Source organism: Argentina silus (genome assembly GCF_951799395.1).
Source record: "Argentina silus genome assembly, chromosome: 1".
NCBI classification, from domain to species: Eukaryota; Metazoa; Chordata; class Actinopteri; order Argentiniformes; family Argentinidae; genus Argentina; species Argentina silus.
The window spans coordinates 16543776-16571424 of record NC_139655.1 but is presented as its reverse complement, the minus strand read 5'-3'; the positions used below and the strand labels follow the sequence as shown (position 1 = coordinate 16571424).

General features: G+C 40.7%; 1 protein-coding gene across 1 annotated transcript; it reads left to right on the top strand.

The window, feature by feature from the left end:
* The first annotated feature begins 789 nt into the window (after nt 1–789).
* Nucleotides 790–27172, top strand: slc25a36a (solute carrier family 25 member 36a). The gene is made up of 7 exons (XM_083676559.1): nt 790–1120; nt 3377–3541; nt 11672–11749; nt 14417–14517; nt 23703–23769; nt 24408–24697; nt 25126–27172. The coding sequence occupies exons 1-7, from the start codon at nt 1080–1082 to the stop codon at nt 25317–25319; spliced, it is 936 nt and encodes a 311-aa protein (XP_083532685.1). The 5' UTR covers nt 790–1079; the 3' UTR covers nt 25320–27172.
* The last annotated feature ends 477 nt before the right edge of the window (nt 27173–27649 follow it).

The window sequence follows — 27649 nt, the reverse complement described above, 5'->3', positions numbered from 1 at the left end:
GATCTGGGTGGGTGCTCTTACAAGGACTTCAGTCTTTTCCCACATCCTTACCAGTCAGCTGAGCTCTTGCAGCACATCTGCTATCATGTATATATATATATATATGCCATTTAGCTGACGCTTTTATCCAAAGCGACTTACATTGCAGTGAGTGCATACATTTTTCAGTATATATGGTCGCAGCGGGAATCAAACCCACAACCTTAGCGTTGTTAAGGCCAACCTGTACAAGTTTTACAAGCGTTTTATTTTTTTACTTTTAATATTTCTCATACATACTGTCTTGTTTGTTTATTTTACCATTCATCGTTTGATATACTGTACATACATAATATGAAATCCCGAATATCAGTGACAGGTGTGGTGATAGCTCTTACCATAAGCTTCAATGCAGTTATAATAGACCTACAAACCTTATTCGTGTTATAACAAAGGGATACTTAATGAATGAATGGATTAATGAATGAATGGATTAGTTGAAAACACTGATGAAAGGAAATCAACAATGTCATCGAAGAGGTGTGTGAGTGTGTGTGTGTGTGTGTGTGGGGGGGGGGGGGGGGGGTCTGATTCAAGTTTCAGGTTCTGATTGGGCGTGATCATGTGAACAGTGCGTGATCGGGCGGAGACTAAGTGACGTACAAAGAAAACTGGCCAATAGCTCTGTTTTACAGCCTATGATTCTACAGTAAATACTATGACATATCCCCCTTCTCCCACTGCAGCTGTGGGCACTGAGCAGATGAGAAAATGCAAACATTGGGCAACCTGGACATGTAACGATTGTCAGCTAGAACTGAGAATGCACCAGCACCAGAATTCTTATTAATTTATTTTATAACTACGTACACGAAGAGGGTATCTGTGCTAAGGGGGGTATCTGAGGTTAGTTTGTGAGTTGTGTAGCAATCTGAATCTCAGCAGTAGCTAGGCAGTTTTACTGATTTATCATCGACGTAGTGGATATATCGAAGTGCGCAGGTTTCGTCTTGGACGCGGAGTGTTCGACCACTCGCCATCCAAGCCCGCTTTCCTCCTTGCCGCAGCCCACGGAGTGCTGGTTCGGATAATGCGAAAGAATGAGCCAAAGGGATACCTTGGTTCATTTGTTTGCTGGAGGGTGAGTACGATTAAATTAGCCAATAATAACATTAGGTGAGACATGTCACGCTGTATCTTGCAAAATGTGCTTGCCAGGGCTCTCTCGGCGTAGCAGATAGCAATATTTCCCCTGGCGCGCGTGCATGGAGTGGCAGCCGAACTGCCCGTGCTCGCAGCTTGCTCGTACGGCGTCACGACTTATCCATACGTTATGATTACATATTTTTTTTTATATTCTTGCGAACATTACTCGTACCTCAGTGTTCGTGGTTTACCCTTTCGACAGAGTAGTTGGAGAGTTCATTAATGAAAATAAATGACCGTGACAGAATGACGCACGAGCCATTGTCCTCGAGCAGCATTTAGATCGCCGACGCGGATTTCACACAAAATATGAAAATGTGTCAATTTCAGATACAGTTTTTTAAACCTGTAGGAAATTACAAGCTATACCTTAACACACTGATGGCGAAATTGTATGCATTCAAATTGGAAGCTTGTGACACCTAGTCGTCAATGTGTGTACAGTAGATACAATTTGACCTAGGTGTGTCAACAGTGCAAGCCTACTACACTTGTGCCTCCTTTGAGGATATTATGCAGCCTTCAGATAAGTTTAAGTTCTGTAGATTTCTTAACTCATATGTTTAACACTGACCAACACAAGTGGAAACTGAGAAAGATATTATACTGTGTCAATTGCCACGCAAGCTTCCTCTGTGTCGCAGCTCACCGAAATAATGTGTCATGTTTTCACTGAACAAATGCAAAGGTTAGGTACAAGAGGTAGTAGTTGCTATTTTCATTGTGACAAACAACAAAGGTGTTCCATTTTGCCAAGAAGACAAGAGTTTGCTGATACGTTTTTGTAGGAGTTGGTGTCATGTGTCACCATGTTACCCCAGTATTTGTATTGCTTTGATAACATGGTGAATACGTCCAAAAGCTCAGAAAATTTGAAATTGATGGGGAAGTTGAATGGCACAACTTGCATATTAGCCTGTAAGTTGGAAAGAGGAAACTGACTCCATCTGAATTCTGATGGTAGCCATTCTCACAACTGATCTCATAATATTTATCATGATAAAACACAATTCTAGTACGGTCTTAGTAAATCTTGAGTGAATAGGTTGCTTGCTTTGTATGATATGTTTTATTCAAGGCAAGATGGTGCCTTTAAGATTTAAACAAGGTTCTCACCTATCCAGAATACTTTTTATTTTCTATATTTGACCCATAAGAGAGTGGGATTTCAGGGGAGCAAGTCGAAGCAAAGTTACTCAAGCTATTTAGCAAATAATGATAGTTAATCCCTTTGATGTTCTTCACAACAGGATTCAAGGCCTTGTTTGCTTCCTCTCACTCTCTCTCTCTCTCTCTCTCTCTCACACACACACACACACTCACTCACTCACAGGCAGCATGGAGCAGCCCCCCTGAAACTGGGCTAAAGGTCGATCTTGCTTCTATGTGGGTCGGTCTTTTGAAAGGCAGTGGTAAATATAGTCAGACTGTGAGAGTGTGCTGCGGCAAAGGAATTTGCAGCCTGCTGCAGCCAGTCAACACTCACCATGCATCCACTACTTGCATTCACTGAACTTCACCCACAAAGCTGTAGTTACTATAGTTAGCTAGGTTTTTTTCAGTGCTGCCTAATAGTATGCACTTTGAAATACTTATTTTGCAGTCTTGTAGCATGCTGTTGTGTTGAGCCATATCTTTTTCAAAAGCTTAGGCAGCTCAAGAGCTGGGTCTTGTAGGTAGTTGATGTAGATGTCACCTGATGTGATTAGTAGGCTAACATATTTTGCCATAGCTCAGAGGGGTCAGACAAACCATGGTCAAGGTGTTAGCACCAAAATGGCTGCCTTTATTTACACACTGTCACAGTCGAGTTAGCCCAGTTCAAAGTCTCAAAGTGAGTGATCGCCCCAGGTTATCAGTTAGTGTCTGTATTTACAGTGGAATGTTTTGTTCTCCCTGAGGGGGGGTTGGTGTGGGGCTGGTGATGCTGCTGCTGCTTGGTGCTAGAAGAGGGACCCAGTTTCATGGCTGTTTAGATATGCTCTCAGATACTGTATATCAGGTCAAGAAGAGTGGGCCCTGCTTTTTAACAAAATTGTTTGCCTTCTTCCATTGATTGGGACAAACCTTCCATTGAATTACGTTATTGACATTTTCTATCTTGAAGTGATTGTATGAAGGAAGTGTACCATTTCTTTGTATCTTTTGCATTATTGATCTAATGTGCTGTCTATTTTTCCTCTCTCTCCAGGTGTGGGGGTACAGTGGGGGCCATTCTGACCTGTCCTCTTGAGGTGGTGAAGACCAGGCTGCAGTCGTCCTCTGTCACCTTCTACATTTCTGAGGTGCAGCTCAACACCGTCAATGGGGCCAGCATGGCCCGTATGGCCCCCCCGGGACCTCTACATTGCCTCAAGTGAGTACAGAATCACGAAGGGCCACTCAGGACTTATCTCCACATTGAATCCTAATGTAAAACTTACACAAGTATCATACCATAATATCTTCTAGCAAATCTTCCATTGACATCAATGCATGATTTCCATAAAAGTTTTAGTTCTGCCACAGCTGTCTAAATGCATTTGTATAGCCCTTATAGTATTGTATATATGGATAAATGTTATTTACTCTATGACTTAAATGTATAATTTCAAGTAATGTATTGAAAGACTCACAATTGAATTTAATGGAAGTGGCATTGATCCAAGCCTACAGGATATCCTTGTATCAACTAGCACACCAACAGGCACCAACATTATCTTTGAACGGCCCATGACTCAAGGCTTGTGCCGGTATCAGTATTCTCAAACCAGTATAGCTTTCCTCCAAAAAGAAAAGAAAATACCTTAAAGAAAAGAAAAGTGTAACGTGACGTACAAAGAACCAGCAGGACACACGGCATCGTCAAACGAGTGCACCCAGAATCTGAGCACACCAAGTGACAGCGGAAGTTTTCCTCTGGTATTTTACTGCATGTGCAGAAGCTGAATCTTGTGACCAATTCAATTAACAAAAGGAGTCACGGTAGTAATGTAGTCCTTTTACAGTTACAATACGGAGGCTTGGCAAATAAATTTGGCTATGTAATGTTTATAGCAAAGCATAGCTTAATATTAATAATCTAACTCCAACTAATTTCATTAACACTATGTGCAAAGAATTGTTGAGTTTGTGCTGAATTAGTGCAAGAATGAATCAAATGAGGCTTTAATAATACTGTAAACGTATACAATTATTACAAGGCAAATACTTCATAGGAAAATGTTACATTCTACCCCCAATGGTAAATGATAGAGGTAGAGAGGGATGACCACAGTACTCACAGGCTCAGATGAGACCACACATCAGGACAAATTTAAACATTCAGTTTAAATACCCAGACTTCCAACAACAGTATTTCAATTAAAAGCTTTTTGCAAGGGAACCAATCAGACCTCCATCCTAGTCATATGACACCTCAGCTTCAACACATTTGTCACAGGGAGTCATATGGCCCATCAGGGGAAGGGATCTCAAGAAAGGGGTGCAGAATTGATGCTTCCGTCTTCATTAATCTGTTATGTGCAGTTAATGTTGAATTATGTTTTGAAAAAAGCTTTTACCTACATGGGACTAGCCTCTACATTGCTAACGTTCGCTAACTGGCTACAGTAGGCCAAATTCTAAGTTTAGAGTTTGGCTATCGGTGTGACGATGTCGCAGGAGTACCACAACCACACTAGTGAGTTTTATTTCAGGTCATTCACCTCGGCAAAACAACCACCAGGAGGAGTCGTTGCACATGATGGATATGTTTACATTGCTGCAACATTGCTGCCTGATGAATTATGTGAAGAGTAGTTTATTAGTTGTTTCAATTTGGAAAAGGTCAAGTTATTGTCCGGTCGGAGAAATTCAAAATGATGTCCTTGGATAAACCTGAATTTAGAACAAATCATGTCTTCATGGACACTTCATAAAATTATGTCAGTAATATGTGTGTCCGCGAAATAGATTATGAACTTATAGCAATATGATGTTTCTCAGTTCATTCCGCGTATTTCAGTGGACTCACAAAGCAAAGAGTGCAGTTTGTGTCAATAATTTTCCGCTCTGGCACCGTAAGTTCACGTTGGACGTATTTCACATGATTGAAATGAGAGCTTTTATGAATCAATAAAATTTTTTTACATGCCATGTGCAATGACGAGAATAAAACAAATGATATTTTCACTGTTTTACTGCCCGTATCCAACAAGTCATTTGTAGTTGCCAACTGTCCAGGGACGTGGAAATATATTTCATGAGGGGGTGCTGCCTAAAATGTTGTGGGGGGGTGAAGGGGGGTCAGTGTTGCATATCACCTGTTAAACAAGCAATTCTGGTGACATTTGATGGGAGATCTAGCAGGCGCCTATGTCAATGCGCACCACCACACAAAGTGATTGCATATAGCGAGAGAGAGCAGCGTAATGTGAGATGGAATAACGTGAACACCTCACATTTTGGTTATTTGTCCCAATTCCGACAATGACCTCCCCTTATGTATCCAGTGAAAATGTAGCCTATCATCTGTTAAACAAGCAATTCTGGTGATTTTTGACATGAGAATAACATAGTGATTAGTGCGAGTGACACCTGCTGACGTCCGCACCCCCACTTCCTTCCTGCCTGCTACTGCCTATATTTGACTTCTTTTTCGCCCCTGTCCGTCATACAGTATCATATATCATAGTTTGCTACAAATGAAGAGGCACAATTGTGGACAATGGCTTTGTAAATCAGTGGGTAGGGCCGTGTGTGACATTCCAGATATTAACACGTAGTGTATTAAATTCATTTCAATAGAATCAGTGGCTATTGGGAGACATTCCAAACATTAACACTTATCAAATGCAGCGTGGTAAGCCTGTCCACTCTGCTCAAATACATTATACACGAGCGTGTGCAACATTCCAAACATTAACCGCAGTGGGGGAAGGTGAGCGAATTGTAGCATATTTGGCATTCATCGTTTCCCATTAACCCTTTGAAGCGTATGATCAAACAGGTGATACAAGTCTAGAGTGGTCCCAACGGTGTGATCGAACATTTGGTTAGAATGTCTATTTACAATTGACGCAACCAGCATTGAGCTGACCAGTTATTTCACAAAAATATTTTGCACAAATCATAGGCCTATGTCTTTACAACTGTATGTCCACAATGTGAGCAGTTTATTTTTTTATGTAGAAGTTCACATTAGTAGCAACAGCATGACCCAGTTCTCATCCATATCGGAAAATGTAGGCTAAGGCTGCGTTATTCCTAGCTCTGGGGAAAGTCTGATCTTACAAGCGGGCTAATTGAGCCAACTCTTGGCTGACAGAAAAGAGCTTATAGCAATTACAATTTACAATGTATTACATTACTGGTGAGCTCACTAGTGATCGAAATAATTGACTAAAACAAAAGTCTAAAGTAATCCGATAGTGGCTATTGTTGTTTGTGCATGCTGCTATGATGATTTGTTTGGGCTGTCGCACTGTTTTTTCACAGAAACATGTCTTGACAACTGCATGTCCTCAATGTGAGCAGTTTATTTTATTATTTAGACTTTCAGACATGCACAGAAGTAGCAACAGCAGTTATCATCAAAATCAGAAAATAAATGTAGGCTAAGGCTAAATGTTATTCGTGGCTCTGGGGAAAGTGAGCTAACAAGCAGTCTAATTGAGCCAACTCTCGGCTGACAGATACCATAATATAAATTGGAGTTTGTGTTTGTGCACACTGAGATATTTGTTTTACCCGCATCCAACCAAAGATAAAACGGGATGACAAGATGGGTCACTACCATCATTTACTTTTCAAGTCATTTGCTATGGTTTTCCCGACATACGAGTGAACCATCTACTGACCTCATTTTGCTAAGACATCTTTGTTCTGATAGACATTTACGTCATACCCAGAATACACTGAATTTTCAAACATCCTTCACAGCTCTTGTCACCCCCTTGTGCTGATTTACGGAAGCACTTTTGTTTTTTATTTATAACTTTTTACCCTTTTTCTCTCTCTCTGTGGCCACCGTAGCAGGCTCAAAATCTTCCACAGTGTAACTGATCAGTCCTTGCATATGCCATTATATTTATTTAATAAATGTTGGCTCCTGTGCTTTGCATGTGTCATGGCAAAATAACGGTATGGACGATGTGACAGGAATTATGCTGATGTAAGCTTGGATGCTACTGGTAATACCTTCCACTGGCCCAAACCTAGTGGGAGTGTTATCAGACAGAAATGTCTCTCGACTGCCACTCCTTTTTCATGTTCTGTTTTTTAATGCTTGAAAAATGTGGCAGTACTCCTCCTCTTAACAAGGACAGTCATATCTGGTATGTGTGACTGACTGTATGTGTGACTGACTTCCATCAAAATACAGGAGGCCTGATTCGCCTTTCATTGCCTACATATCAGGAGTGCCTCCATGACATTCTTTGGGGTAGAACAATGAATGCGTAATCTCAGATTTGGGATGCAGCGCTCATTATTGCTGATCAGACTGTCATATCCTTATCAAATTGAACAAGGGTTAGGGGTTACCTTATCCATCCAATCAACCAATGATTATAAAAATAGAAGGAGAACAGAAGGGGAGAGGCTTAGTGTGGTCCTGTTTTAGTCTGCTGGTAGACGGCTAACCACTTTGTCTTTTTTCTTATTCTCACTGACTTGCTTGCCCTCCCAATCCCCTCCTTAGAGAGGAACAGACATCTTATTTATTTGACAACAGACTAGTAGATTTGGTGTACTGTATAATACAGCATTACAAAGTTGATTGGAGCTCCGCCCAAGCAAGGTATTTGGTTGGTTTGACGTGTTGCGAGGCGTCACTAATTTCTAATGGGTTTCCACCTTTGTAGGTACTTTCTGCAAAGGATTTCCCCAGGCTTTCCAAAGTAGGAAAGCCTCGTCTCAATGAGATTAGGAAGAACTAGACATGTGCTCTTCAGCTATTAATATAATGTGGTCACTGGACAATGGCAAAGTGGATGGCTCACATACCAACAGTTGTTAATTCCCTTACCTTAACCTTGTCCCAACTACAGGCCAGGAGGCAGTGACAATCTGACCACTGTCATAGCAAAGGAGTTATGTCAATCAGGTGTCATCATGTGAACATTCTTATTGCTCAATTCACTGGTCCATAGAACTTATTTTTGTAATGGTAGAATTAATTTACATCATTGAGATATTGTCATGTAGCATTATTTTATGAGGCCTAGGCTATTCCTCAAAACATAGTTAACTAAAGTATTTTCTTTGGACATTTCAGGTGCCTTCAGTTCATACATACAGCATACATTTTTAAACTGGTAGGAAGGGTATTGTGAAGAGTATGTTGCACACTGACTAGAGAGAAGAATTCTGTGTTAAACTTTATCATCCTATGCCTCTGTGGCATCACATCACACCACTTATATGAATCAAAGATTGCCCTTTTTAGTGAAATATTTACGTGGGTCCCTTTCTTAGGAAAGTTCTTATCAGGCTTGGATTTGACTCTTTGGAATCACTTAGTTTGAGCTATTTTGAATTACTACAGTGTTTTTGGGCCTGGTACTTGGGCCTGCTCTCTCCTCGTCAACTAGCTCCATCTTTCTTCCCTGGGGGAACCACTCTGAAATCCAACACCACCACAACGCTGCACAGGGAGAAAAAAACCCATAAAAGTGGGTCAGTAGCGAATGCTGCACAGGCCAAATCCCATTTAGAACAGAGTATGTCTGTGTGTGAGCTGAGCTTTGTGACTGCGTAGATATGAGGAAAGACTGTAAGCCTTATACTGTCTATTACTGTATGAGGCCTCACAGCGTCAGTGAATTCAGAGCAATGAATGTGAATGCAATTCTGATTAAAAGGGTAAGTGGGGGAGCCTTGAATTCAGGCTTCTGATTCAGAAAGTAGGATTGCAGCGAGAGATTTCAGAAAATATGGCTTAGCAAGGCACCTGTTATTGGTCATCATTATCATGGCAGCTCATAACACTGCCTAAGAATTTAACTGACAATGTCATGCCGTATGCAATCAGGTCTGTAATCTTATCTCAGCTATCTCATAGGCAAGCCGTCTAAATGTGCTAGATCATTGCATGTGCCATGGTTGTCGTGAGTCGTTAGTTATAAACTGTCACATACCACACTGAAAAAAATAAATAGGTGTGCTTTAAATGCTCTAAAATTATGGTAAGCCTATACTTCAGGTGCACTATCACTCAGAGCTCCTCAGTAAGTTAAGGTCTGGAAATATTTGGACAGTGACACAATTTTCATAATTTTGGCTCTGTACGCCACCACAATGGATTCGATGTGAAACAATCAAGATGCAATTGAAGTGCAGACTTTCAGCTTTAATTCAAAGGGTTGAACAAAATATTGGATGAAACGTTTGGGAATTGCAACCATTATTATACACAGTCCCCTATTTTCAGGGGCTCAAATGTAATTGGACAAATTAACAATCATAAATAAAATGTTCATTTTTAATACTTTGTCGAGAATCCTTTGCAGGCAATGATTGCCTGAAGTCTGGAACCCATGGACATCACCAAATGCTGGGTTTCCTCCTTTGTGATGCTTTGCCAGGCCTTTACTGCAGCTGTCTTCAGTTGTTGTTTATTCGTGGGTCTTTCTGCCTTTTAGTTTTGTCTTCAACAAGTGAAATGCATGCTCGATCAGGTTGAGATCAGGTGATTGACTCAGCCATTGCAGAATATTCCACTTCTTTGCCTTAAAAAACTCCTGGGTTGCTTTCGCAGTATGTTTTGGGTCATTGTCCATCTGTACTGTGAAGCGCCATCCAATCAACTTTGCTGAATTTGGCTGAATCTGAGCAGACAGTATATCCCTAAACACTTCAGAATTCATTCGGCTGCTTCTGTCTTCTGTTACATCAATAAACACTAGTGACCCAGTGCCATTGGAAGCCTTGTGCATGCCCATGCCATCACACTGCCTCCACCGTGTTTTATAGATGATGTGGTATGCTTCAGACCATGAGCAGTTCCAAGCCTTCTCCATACTTTTTTCTTCCCATCATGCTGGTACAAGTTGATCTTAGTTGCATCTGTCCAAATAATGCTGTTCCAGAACTGGGCTGGCTTTTTTAGATGTTTTTTTGGCAAAGTCTAATCTGGCCTTTCTATTCTTGAGGCTTATGAATGGTTTGCACCTTGTGGTGAACCCTCTGTATTTGCTCTTGTGAAGTCTTCTCTTTATGGTAGACTTGGAAAATGATATGCCTACCTCCTGGAGAGTGTTCTTCACTTGGCTAGATGTTGTGAAGGGGTTTTTCTTTACCATGTGAAGGATCCTGCGATCATCCACCACTGTTGTCTTCCGTGGACATTCAGGCCTTTTTGTGTTGCCGAGCTCACCAGTGCATTCTTTTTCTCTCAGAGTGTATCAAACTGTTGATTTGGCCACTCCTAATGTTGCCGCTATCTCTCTGCTGGATTTTTTTTTGCAGCCTAAGGATGGCCTGTTTCACTTGCATTGAGAGCTCCTTTGACCGCATGTTGTGAGTTCACAGCAACAGCTTCCAAATGCAAATGCCACACTTGGAATCAACTCAGACCTTTTACCTGCTTAATTGATAAAGAAATAACAAAGGAATAGCCCACACCTGTCCATGATACTGCTTGAGTCAATTGTCTAATTACTTTTGGTCCCTTGAAAAAGAGGGGGCTACATATTATAAACCCTTCCTCCAATTTGGATGTGAATACCCTCAAATTAAAGCTGAGTCTGCACTTCAAGCCCATATTCATTATATAACTGTAACTTAAATATGTTTTGGTAAACAGCTAAAATAACAAAAATTGTGTCAGAGTCCAAATATATATGGACCTAACTGTATGTTCCTTAACTCAGTCACACATGTTCAAAGGTAAGAAACAAAATGAGAGGGGAATTGGAGTGTTAAGGTGGGAGCAGTTTGTTATAATAATGACAACAGGAAAAATCAACACCCCACTTATTTCTTTACCGACAGCAGAACTAGCCAGTTGAGTACTCAGCGGTTTGAGTGATATGAGAAAAGCATGCTTTCCCCAATTAAGGATAATGACATCATATTATTTTATCATAATCGTATCTGGAAAATTCCTCATATCTGTAAGAAAACCAGTAGAGAATGAGAATAAGAGTAATCGCCACAGGCCTAGTAGTACGTCACAAATGGAATTTATTGGCAACAGGATAATGACAAAAACCTTCCCTGTACAACTAGGCCAACCAGGTGGACCTAAGTCAATGATTATGAGGCTACACAAGATAAGATGAGAGAAGGCAAGATAGGGGAGGCTGGTGGAGGTAGAAATCGGAGGAAGGGTACATTGTAATGCATGGAACGGAATGAAGAATGGTATCAAACACGTGATAAGATTCCTGATTCTGTTCCATGTATTAGAATGAGCCCATCCTCTGATTTCTTCCTTCACCAGCCGCCACTGGATCCATTCCGTTGCATTTTTCAGAATGGCAATATTCCAACTAAGCCCTCACCTTCCTCTCTCCCTCTGCAGGTTGATACTGGAGAAGGAGGGACCCCGTTCACTCTTCAGAGGACTGGGGCCCAACCTAGTGGGCGTGGCGCCGTCCAGGTATGACCCGCACTTCCGGTGCTACATTTCCTTTTCCTGTTATAGTTTCTGTTAGTGTTTTCTGTCCATCTATGCACACTGTCCATCTATGTGGAGTCCTCAATGTGGAGACAATGAAATTCAAACTTATTTTTGAGTAGTGTCAAAAACAAGATCAATAGGGAAGTGAGACACTCCATTTAATAACACAGTCATGATGAATTGGAGAATATTCTGTGCATTTCGTCTCTTATGTTGTAGCCATTATATGACCTTGGGCTGTGCCTTGCTTCAGTATTCTTTTTTGTATTAAAAAATGTTCACTACCACCCACACAATGATATTATCATGATTCATTAGGATACTTTTTTCCTTTTTTAAATTTTTATTACACTTCATCCTCATCTCCAGAATTAATACTCACTAGCAGTAAAATCCTTACGGAAATGAAACATTTCAGTGTTGAGCTGAGCTCCACGGGTATTATGCAACAGCATTCTGGCCCAGTCTCAGTTAATCAGCATCGCTGGAAGCAGCAGCCGTCCACTAGGGCTACAAGAGTCATGTGACTGATTGTGTAGCATCACAATGCAGCCACACCATTGGCCTCTCTGTTGTTAGTTGCTACGTGTATTTAATCTCCCTCCCTGGGTGGCCAAGAAAGGTCCTCTGGTTTAGTAGTAGATGCTTAATGTCTTTCTCTCTCTCTCTCTCCCTCTGTAAATCACTTTACTCTGTTTATGACTCTTGATTTCTACTTCTCTCTGTCTGTCTGTCTTCACCCCTTTTAAACTATCTGTGTGTGTGTGTGTGTGTGTGTGTGTGTGTGTGTGTGTGTGGGCTGCTCTCCCAGCTGTGGTGGCAGGCTGCCTCGTGACTGGCTGAGTAGAGGGAGGCGTTACATAAAGTCTGCCTCAGCATTGCAGGGGAAAGAACAGGACACACACACGCTGCAGGAGAGAGGAAAGTAGGGAGCGAGCGAGAGAGAGATTTATCAACCAGCCACCTTAATACAAGTGCATGATAACACTGTAGATGTACTATACACTGGCTGTGGAAAAGTACTGGGTGATTTCTTCTTTGCAGCAGGCTGACACTGAGCATCTTGTTGCCCATGAGGGGATAGTTGGCTGGGCAGTCATGGTTGACTGCAGCACCCATTCACTCACACTAAGCATCATGAGGTTTACACACACACACACACACACACACACACACACAAATACGGTGACATGGGGACATGGAGACCCAAATCAATTCTCCTGGTTTCAGTGTGAATCAGTCAGGTCATCAGGGGTTCCAGATCGTCACTCTGTGTCAATTTAATTGTCTTTGATGGACAAAGGGTACATTGCCTTGTGTAACACTATGCTGATTGTCCTGCTTTGACAAAGTACCTGCTTGAAACAGTTCTACGTTCTAGTATAGAATGGGTTATCAGGGTGTTCTGCAAATAGGCTAGTTTGTGATTATGTGTAATATATGGGCCCTATAATGAGTGTGTACTGATTGAATATTAAATGTGCTGCTGACCTCATATATACATTTTAATCGAAATGTAATGTAATGATATCATATCACATTATATTGCATCTATAGCTTACAGCAGGGCTATTCAATTGGCGGCCCGCGGGCCATATCCAGCCCGCCTATCAATTTAGACCGGCCCTTACATACATTTTTAACATTAACAATCATCTGCAAAACATTTCCTGCAAAAATCCGATATTTAGTGCTAAAATGATTCAGAATCTAATTCTCACGGTTTTTCTCTGTTGTTTTTTTTTTCTCTATTGAGTACTGTCAATCAATGTCACCAAGGTACCAGTTTACAGCCAATCAGCGTTCACACGCGAGTCTTCGACATTGAATTTTGCAATGCCGCTAGACTAATTTATGTTGGGCCTGCCATACCGCTTCAGCCACTTAACTAATTTAACAAACTTTAAGCAGGGAGAGATCTGAATCTAAATGCGAAAATGTCCCTATCAACAGCAGCCGGGGGTAAATCCGGGGGTCTGTTTAGCGCAAGTCTGATGAGGCGATTCTCAAGGTTGTCTTTTATACAGATGAAACATAATGGTAGGAGTCACAAAGTCTATCAGTATTTACACAAGTTGCATCAGTCATATGAAAGTGTATATACTTCAAACAGTTCTATCAATGTATTTTCCATAACGAGCAATTCCCAAACACGAGAAGATTGTCATTTTTTTCAAGATTGGCATCTTTGGATCAACGTATACGTGTGAATCCAGCTTCTCTCACATGACTGCTATTAAAACAAACACCCAACACATGACATGATGACCACCATTGCGGTGACTTCATATGAACCAACATTTCCTACTCTTGCTCAATCAACGAAATGCCATTTCTCTAATTAGAAGGGAAAAAGATGTGTGCTGTGTTCATATGTAAGTGTGAAAAGTGTTATTGAAAAGAAAGACAACTATGCATTTTATATAGGCCTATCATAAGCACTTAATTTAAAGGAATTTATTGTATTATGCCGAATTAAAGATGCTTTTATATGTTTTACAAGTGTATACAGTTATTGGGAAGAATTGCGCATACCTGTGAAATGTCTGGCCCCCCTGCAAATAATATTTTAAAATCTGACCCCCTTAAAAATATAGTTGAATAGCCCTGGCTTACAGTATGTCTTTTTCTCTTCTATATCCACAGAGCAATATACTTCGCGGCCTACTCCACATCGAAGGAGAAGCTGAATGGTGTGTTTGAACCAGACTCAACGCAGGTTCACATGGTGTCTGCCGGGCTAGCAGGTAACAGTTGTTCCCCCAAACCTTTTATTTTTCTGTTAACCTACTCAACAATTTAGTCTCCACTGGTTTTAGCTTCATCATGTCTACTGAAGACAATTGATCTCCAGCTATCTTTTTTATTTTACGCTTTTCCTAGATGCTTCAAGGGGCTATTATTTTGTAATTTTTGTTTGTTTATTTTAGAATATATTTCACAGATATTCATTTGATCAAATTTCAACTGTTCATTTGATAAAATTGAGTTTATATTTTCTCCTGTATGGGCCTTTATGGGGTGGTTATGGGGAAAGACTGGGTTGTTGTTTTGGTTAAGAATACAATGTTTTTATAACATTGCCTTAAATCCAGGGCATGCTGAGGCAAAATGCTAAAACATTGCCACTATGGGTTATCTTGTGGACATTTTCTAGCTTCCTGTGTGGGTGTTTTGAGTATCAACAACAGATGGTTTGTCCGAAAGCACAATTGAAGACTTTCAGGATCAAACAATCTCTGTCAACTAATGCAAGCCCCACTTTATGTCTGTAGCTAAATTAATTATAATAATTAATTATATTAATTTGTATTAATAATACAAATGTAATCTTCTTTCAAAGTTCTCCAAAGGCACATTATCACTGTTCTCTGTTAATGCACTAACTGTTAAGAGAGACACACATTATGATGAAGACAAATCACACAGTTAACATTTTGTACAAACTTCTAATACATACTACTCAATCCGGCGCTTTCATACTCTGAATAGACCCACTCAGCCATAACTGCCTCTCTTTGTTTTACGTTGATATACAGTCCAACACTCTACTTCACTTTACTTCTTACCACTAGCTAGCTGGCTATTCCAGTGATTTTAGAAGAGAAAAAAAAACCCACAAGGTCCTCAAAGTTTGGGTTGTGCTTTCCTTCCACCCCCCAATTTTTTCCCTTTTTCCTTTTTCTCCATTTGTTGTCTCTTTTGAGGCTCCGGACGACCCTAAATGGTTTAACGTACCAGTTTTGTGCTGCAACTTAAAGTGTGGGCCCCTCATGCGCTCTCTGCTGTGTGTGTAGTAGTGAAGGCCCCAGGGCGCTAACATGTAGGGGCCTCACTGCGGGAGGTCCTCGCCTCGCGTCTACGCCGGCCGACCGGGGTCCCCGGCAGTTGGGCGGACGCCTCAGGTAGCACCCCATTTCCTTTCACTGGTATGATGACCATGATGATGATTATGATGATGATGATGATGATATTGATAATAATGAAAATGATGATGCTATTGCTCATGGCTAGTTTTATTGCTGGTTTGTAGCTCTCATGTCTCATCATAACCTGCTGTGATTGCATAGTGCTGACACACTGGCCCCCCCTTTACCAGCCTGTTGCCCCCTATCACACACTGTAAACGTAAATGAACACACGTGCACTTAGATTTTCTCTAGTCAGCATAAGGGAAATGCTAACCTTGTCACTGTTTTGAAGTTTTGATGAATGCCCTTTTTTGGCTTGAGTCTTTGCCATTATGATATTAATCACATACATTGCATCAGTTAACATGTTATACTGTAGATGTAGGCTAGCATCAAATGTCATTCGTCTTCACAAGGCATACATCTTAAGAAAGAGTCCAACAGATTTTTCCACTGTGCCCTGAACTTGGCATGGACATCCCTCACATAACAAATGTGTCTGTACAGTACACTCACCTGCCACTTTATTAGGTACACCTATTCAACTGCTCGTTAACGCACATATTTAATCAGCCAATCACATGGCAGCAACTCAATGCATTTAGGCATGTAGACACGGTCAAGACGACCTGCTGAAGTTTACACCGAGCATCAGAATGGGGAAGAAAGGTGATTTAAGTGACTTTGAACGTGGCATGGTTGTTGGTGCCAGACGGGCTGGTCTGAGTATTTCAGAAACTGCTGATCTACTGGGATTTTCACGCACAACCATCTCTAGGGTTTATAGAGAATGGTCCGAAAAAGAGGAAATATCCACTGAGTGGCAGTTCTCTGGGCGGAAATGCCTTGTTGATGCCAGAGGTCAGAGGAGAATGGCCAGACTGGTTCGAGATGATAGAAAGACAACAGTAACTCAAATAACCACTCGTTACAACCAAGGTATGCAGAAGACCATCTCTGAACGCACAACACGTCAAACCTTGAAGCAGATGGGCTACAGCAGCAGAAGACCACACCGGGTGCCACTCCTGTCAGCTAAGAACAGGAAACTGAGGCTACAATTTGCACGGGCACACCAAAATTGGACAATACAATATTGGAAAAACATTGCCTGGTCTGATGAGTCTCGATTTCTTCTGCAAAATTCAGATGGTAGGGTCAGAATTTGGCGTAAACAACATGAAAGCATGGATCCATCCTGCCTTGTATCAACGGTTCAGGCTGGTGGTGGTGTTGTAATGGTGTGGGGGATATTTTCTTGGCACACTTTGGGCCCCTACCAATTGAGCATTGTTTAAACGCCATAGCCTACCTGAGTATTGTTGTTGACCATGTCCATCCCTTTATGACCACAGTGTACCCATCTTCTGACGGGTTCTACTTTCAGCAGGATAACGCGCCATGCCACAAAGCTCAAATCATCTCAAACTGGTTTCTTGAACATGACAATGAGTTCACTGTACTCCAATGGCCTCCACAGTCGCCAGATCTCAATCCAATAGAGCACCTTTGGGATGTGGTGGAACGGGAGATTCGCATCATGGATGTGCAGCCGACAAATCTGCAGCAACTGCGTGATGCTATCATGTCAGTATGGACCAAAATCTCTGAGGAATGTTTCCAGCACCTTGTTGAATCTATGCTACAAAGAATTAAGGCAGTTCTGAAGGCAAAAGGGGGTCCAACCCGGTACTAGCAAGGTGTACCTAATAAAGTGGCCGGTGAGTGTATATAGGTAGGTTATACGTGTCAATCTCGTTAGAGACATTGGACAATTCAATGCTCAATCATCTGACACACTTGTATACTCGCTTCCTCACTTGCAGTTATAGAATAAGACCAAAGAGACAATTAATCATCAGATTCCAGATCGAAGTTAGTCCCCTTATTTTAGTTTGTGAACATTCAACACACTGAAACATCATGCTAACTACTACTTACTACCATAGAATTACAGATAGATATTGATTTAATAGATAGACCAAAGATGGACTTTGTCATACCCACTAGCCTCTACTACAGTAGTTTGCACAGTCATGTTCTCCTCTCACCCACCATAGGCTTACATGATTTATGTCCTTCCTTTCCTGTTAAAATGGCGGGAGTTCTAAACCCCCATCTCACTCAGGCTCTCACTCGTCTCCAACTGTTAATCTCAAGCATATTTCCTGACAAATATACAGTGCCCTGCGAAAGTAATGGGACAGTGAAGCATTGGGCTCTACACTCCAAAAATGTGGATTTGAAGTCAAACAATTACTACTAGGATTTGATCATATTAATATACATATTGGTTTCACCATTTTGAAATGACAACACTTTTTATATAGTCGCCCTACTTAAGGTCACCAAAAGTAAAGGGACTGATTTATATAAAGTACAAATTAAGCACTAATGTTTAGTATTTGGTGAACAATGCTTTGCATGCAATAACTAACAGAAGTTTGCGACTCATTGACCCCACCAGACGCTGGGTATCTTCTCTGGTGATGCTCTGCCAGGCCTGTACTGCAGCCATCTTAAGTTGCTGTTTGTTAAGGTATTTTTGCCTAAAATCGTATGATCAGGAAATGAAATGCATGTTCAACTGGATTGAAATCTGGAGATTGACTTTCCACTTTTTGGCCCTTAAAACTCTCTAGTTGCTATGGCAGTATGTTTTGGGTCATTGTCTTACTGTATGATGAAGTGCCATCCATTGAATTAGGAGGTCTTTGCTTGTACTTGAGCAGCCAAGATGTTTTTGTACACTTTAGAATACATTCTGCTGCTGCCTTTAGCAGCTGCATCATTAATTAAGATAAGTTAGCCAGTTCTAGTGGCATCTATACATGCCCAAATCATAACACCCCCTCTATCATGTTTCACAGATGAGATGGTATGCTGTAAATCTTGGGCCTTTTTTCTCTATATCTTTTCCTCTTGCACTCACTCTGGTGCATGATAATAGTCATCTTATCTGTCCACAATACATTTTTCCAGACCTCTGCAGGCTTTTTAGGTACTTTTTAGCAAATTGTAACCTGAACATCCTTTCTGACGTTACTAGTGGTTTGCACCTTGCAGTGAAGTCTCTGTAGTTTGGCTGGTGATTCTGGTTCTGCGGATGGTAGTCTGACACATTCACACCTACCCCCTGTAGAGTGTAGCTGATCTGTGAGATTTTTCTTAGTTATGGTGAGCATTCTTCGGTCATCGACTGTAGAAGTGTCCTTGGCTTTCCATCCTGTTTGCGATTGCAGAGCTCACCAGACCAGTGCTTTTTTCTTTTTAATGATGTTCAAAACTGTTTAATTATTTTTTATTCTTATGATTTTTCAGCCTCAATGACTTCCTTGACATTAATTGATACCTCTTTGGTCCTCATGTCTACAGATACCAATGGCAGACTCCAAAGGCAAATGCAAAGCCTAGAATCAATACTAGACTTTGACAGCTCTCTTATACCTGCACAAATTATGTGATGGAACACACTTGACTTACCAGAAACACCTGTGAAACACCTGTTAATTACTTACTTATCCCATTACTTTTGGTGCCCTGAAATAGGGGGAACTATGTATAAAAACTGTTGTAATTTCTAAATGGTGAAACCAATATGTACACATATACCATAAAATAAAAGCTAAGAATCTCTACTTCAAATCCAAACTTCTGGAGTATAGAGCCAAAAGAAGAAGAAAATGCTTCACTGTCCTATTACTTACGTAGGGCACTGTCGGTCATTTATGTGTCTAATGTCCCATTGTTCAATGCCGTGTTTTGTCCATTAGATGGTGCTATATCTGCTATTAGGTGAATAAAGTGTGAGAAATGTTGTATTGTTCTCAGTGTAAATTCACAGCTTTACCTTCAGATAATATTTTTATTTATTTATATATGTACAGTGAAGAATTAAAGTTAGAACAATTTCTTTCTGTCACTCTTTAATATAACACCTGAAAAAACATTTGTAGGAAAGCAAACAATGTAAGAGAACAACATTGAGGACGACTCATTGAGAGTGGTTGTTTATAATGTCCAATGACTCAGGGGCGTGTCCAGAACTTTCCAAGTGGGGTGGCTTGCCCAAAGAGTTTTTGTCTCATTGGGTGGCCAATGGAAATGGACAGAGATTAGATTGGAAAGGCAGCAAAGCTATTGCTTCTAGGTTGTAACATAGCTATCTGTCTAACATAACTGCCATTTCAGCTAAACTGAGGGGGTGGCAGAAATTTAGAATCTAAATTTCCCTGTAGGCCCTTCCCTGCATGACTCTCAATGAGTAATCCTCAGTCCCCTTTGATGTTTTGTTTTCCTATAAATGTTATTTTGGGAGAGACTAAGAGGACATGCTGGGCATGCAAACCAATGTTACATTTCCGATTTGTTAAAATGTTGTTACCTGTGGGATAAATTATTTGGTTATGGTTATGGTTAGGATTCATGGTTTGCAGGCCCAGCGTGTCCCCTTAGTCCACGGGTTCCCATTTTTGTCTTGCGACCCTAAATTGACATCAATAAGAGTCATCACTGCCAGTCAATTAAGCCATTATTGGGCTGAAAAGAATCTGAAAGAAACTATCATAAACATATCCAAAACCTTAGGCTTGCCTACAAGAACAGTTTAGAACATCATACAAAAGAAGAAAAACACTGGTGAGCTTAGCAATCGCATACGGCCTGGTAGGCCAAGAATGACTTCTACAGTGGATGACTGAAGAATGCTCACCATAATTAAGAAAAAAACAAAAAACGACTGTCCCACAGATCAGGAACACTCTCCAGGAGGTAGGTGTGAATGTGTCAGAGACTACCATCCGCTGAAGACATAAACAACAGACACCGGATAGCCAGATTACAGTTTGCAGAGTTCTGGAAAAACGTCTCGTGGACAGATGAGACAAAGATTAACTCACCAGAGGGATGGCAACTGTAAAGTGGAGAAAAAGAAGAACTCAAAATCCCAGGCATACCACCTCATCTGTGAAAAATGGTGGGGTGAGGGTGTTATGGCTTGGGCATGTATGGCTGCCACTGGAACTGGCTCACTAGTCTTCATTGATAATGTCACTGCTGATAGAAGCAGTAGAATTCATTATGAATTGTACAGAACCCTCTTGTCTGCTGAAGTACGAGCAGATGCTTCCAATCTCATTGGACGGCGCTTCATCATACTCAGCAACTAGGGTTTTTTTCAGGACCAAAAAGTGGAAAGTTCTAGAGTGGCTCCAGATTTAAATCCAATTGAACATGCATTTCATTTGCTGAAGAGGGAACTTAAAGCAAAAAGACCTCAAAACAATCAACAACTGAACAACTGCAGTTATTGCATACAAACAACCAAATACTTAACATGAGTGCTTTATTTTGACATTATATGATTTTTTCCAATACTTTTGGAGCTCTGAAAGAGGAGGGGTATGTTTAAAAAATGTTGTACTTTCTAAAGTGAAACCAATCTAAAAGGAAAAAAGAGAGAGAGACACACACACACACAACAAGTTACTGCTTGATTATTTTATCAATCCTAAGATGCAGTATAAACAATAAACAAATCCAACAATCACAGCCCATCATTTATAGACTTAGTAAGCCAGGCTGACAAGGTTAGCATTTCAATGTTCTTGCACTGCTTGACCTTTATCTGACTATTTCAATGTTTACTTTGTCCCCCATTTCATTTGAACCCTTTGCCCTTTGCCAGTATCTAGACATGATAAACTCATGATGGTAATGAAGGCACAAGGTTTTACATTTGTAGTGTTGGCCACACACATGAATTGTTATGAATATTATATTGTTCCTGTCTACATCTTCACACATTTGTTTGTATTGTCCAGCACTTACTTGGATAAGACTGGTGAGATGATATCCCTTTTACAATAGAAAAGTTCATTTTTCTCTCTTTGACTAAGAAAAACAGTAATAGCTGACAAAGCAGATGGGATAGAAACCTCACAAAAGCCCAAAGATGTACTCTTGCATTTAAACAGGTGTGGGTCGGGAAGGGCCAGGAAAGGGGGTGGGGGGTATTTTGATTGGTTAGGTGGGAGGGAGGGAATCACAATTTCTTCCTCTCCCCATCATTCCTGTTGATTTAAAGATGAGGTGGGGTGGGAGAGATAAGGGTGACACTTTATTCCTTTCCCATCTTACATGTTTATTCGGGGATGGGGTAGAAAGGTGATATAGGTGGGGATTGAAAAAGTGATAAAAGGGGGCGGGTGGATTGGTTGGTTGACTGCTGCTTGTGTGTGACTGTGGTACAGAAAAGCCTGTGTCTATTTTAGGGCTTTACTGTAGCTTTCACCCCTGCGTGAGGGGTGGAGAGCCCCAGCCATCTCAGCCCCCCATATCTGCAGGCTTCTAGCTGCAGCTGTGAGGAGGAGTAGCTTTGCCCCTCCCCTGTGAGTACACGCCATAGACACTCTCTCTCTTCTTCTTCCTCTTCTTTTTCTTCTTCAACAGACTCTTCACGCAGTTGCCTTAGGACTGTGTCTCTCGATACAGTAGAACCTATAGGTCGATTTTGTACTATAAACGTCCTCTGGTTTTGTTGTCCTTCATAGATTGTGCGCAACATAGTGATACATATGTATATTCATTTTCCAATGGCCAATGTTTTATTGGTTTACTGTATGTTCTTGTTTGGCGATAGTGACTTTGTGTTGACCATATCAGTACAAAGCACACTTGGTGGGATGATTCCATACATATTCCAGTCTCAGATATATGCACACTTAACTGTCACACCAGCACTGTATACCTGCATCTTATACACATTATTGTACACTTATATACCTTGTTATGTACACTTGCACTTGAACTAACATACTCACTTGATGTATTATCAGGGACTAATGTACTCATAGGTCCTTCTTCAGCCCTTACTCAAACTTGAATTACTATAATGTAACACTACTTATTCTATCACTTACAAAGACATTTGGGAATGGCATTCTCTATCACTAACATATATGCATAGTTCCACTGAGAAATACTACTCTGTAGCCTTTACTTAGCAATATTACATTTGTTATTCCACTCTGGTCACCTTGAATAATTCAAGAATGCCAGACGCCATTTTGTTTCCTCTTGTTGTAACTTGTGGTTGTTGCAGCCAATGAGGCCTTTAGCTGAGGCTCACACCACGATGTCACTGCACAATGACCTGCACTTTAAATGTAGGCTAGCTAAGGGCCAAGCCCTCCCCATCTGGGATACTACTGTTATGCTCAGATCTTACTTCATCAATACGTTGATGTATTTCTTTTTTAATCATTTAGTAAAGGCTAATTAAAAATTCAAATAAGACAATTTAATAAGGATGCTAAACAACTCCATAACACTGTACTATATACTGCCTGCTCTCTTGTTATCACTCAGAGCTTAGAAAGACTATTTATATGTCTGATCAGGCATTTTAGTATCTATAAATTGTGATTCTAGATAATGATAGTTACTCATTCTCTGCATCTTTATCATAAAACATATTATTAAGAGGTGTGTCATCGGCTTTTAAAGAGTTAATTGCTTATTCAGTCCATATAATAGTGATAACATTCCTGAGAGGAACAGTTACTACGCCATAATCAAAGGTTACAGAGTACCTGACCTAATTTCTTTGTATCAGCGATAAGGAACGTTTTTACAAGATGTTTTACAAGCCAATAATTAAATAAACAGCTCATAAACACAGCTTAAAGACGTCAACAAAGCTTTCACACACTGCAGTCAGTTGAGGAAAATAGCTTTGTTTAGAGTGCAACAGGTTTATATTTCACAACATGCAGGATCAATACGTCAGCCAGCTTTGATTTGTTTACTATTAAAAATAAATGTTAGAACAATTAATGTGTTTGAGTCATCATTAATCAGAATTTCCAGAATATTTGGGAAAGTTGGCTGGCTAACTCTTTGATGGTGCTTTGTGAAATACCACCCAAGTAGCCCTGTATATAGAATATATGAGTCCTTATCCAGGAGTCCTGCACACCATGCCACTTCTCTTGTCTGAACCTCTAAACTCTTTTTCCCAGGGTTCACTGCCATCACGGCGACCAATCCCATCTGGCTGGTCAAGACCCGTTTGCAGCTGGATGCCAGGTAAGCATTAGGCATAATCTAGGTTACACACTAGTCACACGTTCTACCATAATGAGGTTGCAGCTGGCTCGCTAATCATTCATGATACTGCACTTCTAGCTTCTTTTCACAGGTGATGTATCTCAGACACAATGCCTGTTAACCTTATATTGGCATTTGGAGATTGAGATCCCCAAAAATATGTGATTGGATCTACCTTGAACACAGGAGATGAAATTATTTTGGGCCTGAGGAAGCTCCTCCCCACCCCAACGTTATTCGTTTTTTAGAGTTTTTTACGAAGCTACCTAGTTCGTTACAAGTTAGCAATGGAGAACAGTCCAACAGTCTTAAGACAAAACGCTTGTTTCATTTAATTTTGACATCAACTGCCCACCTACTTCTGACTGTTATCATTGAACAAACAGCAATGTTTGACAGAGTGTGGAGTGTGCAGAGCGCATTGTCGAGAGACTACTGTGCATCTGATTTGAATTGTTTCCAAAAATATGTTTTGTTTTTATACTGTTTAGACTTATGGTAATGTGATGGGTGATACAATCTAGGTGAGATGGTAAACTTTATAAGCACTCAACATTATACCCATAATTACATCTGTCTATTAATTTACTCACTGATGTGTGTTTTGTGTTCCCCAGAAACCGGGGTGAGCGACGCATGAACGCGTTCGACTGTGTGCGACGCGTCTATCAGTCGGACGGCCTGCGGGGCTTCTACCGGGGCATGTCTGCCTCGTACGCAGGCATCTCTGAGACAGTCATTCATTTTGTCATCTACGAGAGTATAAAGCGCAAGCTGATGGAATCCAAGGCCCAGGCTACCATGGATGACGAGGATGAGTCTGTGAAAGACGCCTCAGACTTTGTGGGCATGATGCTAGCCGCTGCCACCTCCAAGACCTGTGCAACCTCCATCGCCTATCCCCATGGTATGTAAAGTATGCACCCACCACTACCTGCCTGTGTGGTGCCCAATAGGTTTTCCAAAGACATTTGAAAATGTACAGTCAGACAAAGTTTGTTAGTTGTTTTCAAAAAAATATCTTGGCTTTGATGCATATAATGTAATATAGAGTAATCCACCCAAGAGCAGACAACAAAATATGGACTCTGTATGACTTTGATTCTAGTGTAACATTGGACAGATTTTGATTCTAGGGTAACTATTCCTCCAAGTGAATATTGTAAGTGTTTTATTTGGTTTGGAAAACAGATTTTTAACAGTTGAGTTTATCTCCTTCCACTACATTAAATATTATATATTAAAAAACAATAAGAACAGCTTGCTCTCAGTCAGTATACAATATTCAAACTTTTGGTCTAAGTAAGCCCTTTTATCTCTTATCCCCCTTTGCAGAGGTGATCCGCACCCGGCTACGAGAGGAGGGTAGCAAGTACCGCTCCTTCTTCCAGACATTGCTCACGGTGCCCAAGGAGGAGGGCTACCGCGCCCTGTACCGCGGTCTAACCACCCACCTGGTCCGGCAGATCCCCAACACCGCTATCATGATGTCCACCTACGAGCTGGTGGTCTACCTGCTCCACCGCTAGCCCCTCACCTCCTGTCTGTAGAGTAAGCAGGAAACTGACTGAGGGGTGGGAAGTATCTTAAGATAGAGACCAAAGGAAAACTAAGCGAACCAGGATCATGAAGAAGGAAACTCTCCCTGCCCCTCATCCACCAACACTACACTTGTCCCTCCTAGCCTGCAAGCCCCTCAAGGGGGTACTGTGGTCAAGGAATGACAGAGATGGGATGAGAGAGAGAGATCAGTCTTTTACAGTCTGTCAAAGGAGGAGATATCTCTGATGGAAAGATGGAAAAATGTAGTGGCCTTAAAAGAGTTTTCAGTTGTCTCTGTCTCTCCTTGGAAGAAAATGTATGCCTGTTTTGGAGAAGACAATCTGAAAGGGGAATGCTTGAAAACAATAATTCAAAAACAGCATAATGTTTAAAAACACTAACACAGGCAACACTAAAGAAACATCATTGTTATTGGAATATCCTCCACAAGTAGATGATCAGCACCATCCTTTCACTATGACATAGCACATAAGCTAACATTTGAAAAGGGCTCTGCATGCGAGTTTTAGTAACTTGAACCACAGTTTGGTACAGTATGTGGGTAGTAGTTATGGAATGTCAAAGAGGGTTTTGGGAAGTTGTTCTTTTTAAGAATGGAGAGGAGATTGGGGGTAATTTGTAAAGCACTACATTTCCCTGTTTTGAACTTGCACATTTATTATGTTCTAGATCACTAGAGAATAGTAAACAAGCTGTACATGTACACGACAATGAGTTTGGATTCAAGCGTTCCCCATTGACAGACAGTTTCCCCTATATTCTGAAGTAAAGCATTATGCATATGGTGCACCAGCGCACAACTCACGTTTGACTAGTAATCGTCGATCACAACACATGCCTCAGACACTTACCAGTGTTTTATTTGTTTTTAAAGTTGACTATCATTTCAGTGTTTTTATTATGGTATTGTTTCTCTGATACTTGCCCTCTGTTGATGTAGTCATTGCAATGGACCTTGTGGTCTCTTATGAGTGCACAAGACTTCTGTAACCTACATATGGTGCAAGTCTGTCCAAAAAGTACCAACACTACCAAATCTGCTGGTGAAATGCCGCTACTTGAAGATAAGTGTTGAGGCCAGGAAGTATCAATGTCGCTTTATCATCTCCCCTAACGTGCGTGTGTATGTATGTATGTGTGTGTGTGCGTGCGGAAACATCCTAGATGTGTACTCCAGAAGCACAGAGTGCCATCCACTAGCTGTTAATCATGTAAGTCATTGAGGTTAGGTGTGTTGGAAAGCTACTGTACACGTGGTCCATCCCAAATTCTAAACTACATAGTCCTTCCCTAACAGTGGCTTCCAACTGATGTTTTTGTGGCCTTTTTGGGCTTGTGCTTAATAACACTTTCTTGTGTGGACATTTTAAAGGATAGTATTACTGTGTATGCAAAACGTTATTTTGCTCAACAGTTCCTATTGCAAATATTGTACAGTTGAGAGTACCTAATCCTGTGAAGGATGTTCATATGTGTGTATATAGTATATGTATATGCATATCATATTGTTATTTTTGTTGCTTAGTTCCATGTGTTATATTATACTGTAGTTTGCAAATGCAAATTAGTATTTGCATTTCTGTCTGTGTACTATTTTAAGATGTTTGAACCTGTTGCAAAACAGTGTGTTTTGTGTTAACCTGTATTTTTATATATACTGTATGTATGTATACATACATACATGCAACATTTTTGGCTTATTTCACATGCTAGCCGCCTTGGTGCTGAAAGATGGTCTTTTATTTTATGGCAGTCATAAAAGTATCCTATTCTTCAAAATCTAATTTGTAAAAAAATAAAATAATAATAATAATCTCAATTCGATGTTTACATTCAATGCTAACTCCCATTATACTACATCCTGTCAAGTTGTAATTCAAAATGTTCAATAAGTCATTTTAGTAGAAAAACGCTGTCCTGTTGAACACTAATGTGATGGAGCCCAAGAATTCAGATCATTGATACACTGTACATGTGAGCTTTGGTTCAAGGCCACTTTCTCAGTTGTTCGCCAATTTAGTCAAGCCAATCTCAAACTGTACTGTGAATATACTGGAATAATTTCCCCACAGGCTATGAATTGTTATATTGTATTCACCTTGATGGTCATACTGTAATTTTACTATCTTTACAGCACAGTACATACATGTTTGTAGAATGCAAAATGGCATACAGGGTGAACTGTAAGATCATCTAGTGACTGACTACCCTTGCTGCTATTTTAGAGTTGGGTTAGCCATTTCAGTTGTTCACTTTACCCTGCTCATTTGTACTGGAAAGAGCAGACACTGCACTG

Coding starts and splice junctions, on each gene's coding strand:
- slc25a36a (XM_083676559.1), top strand. CDS start 1,080: ATGAGCCAAAGGGATACCTTGGTTCATTTGTTTGCTGGAGG. Junction 3,542..11,671: donor GGACCTCTACATTGCCTCAA/GTGAGTACAGAA, acceptor CTCCCTCTGCAG/GTTGATACTGGAGAAGGAGG. Junction 23,770..24,407: donor CGTTTGCAGCTGGATGCCAG/GTAAGCATTAGG, acceptor TGTGTTCCCCAG/AAACCGGGGTGAGCGACGCA.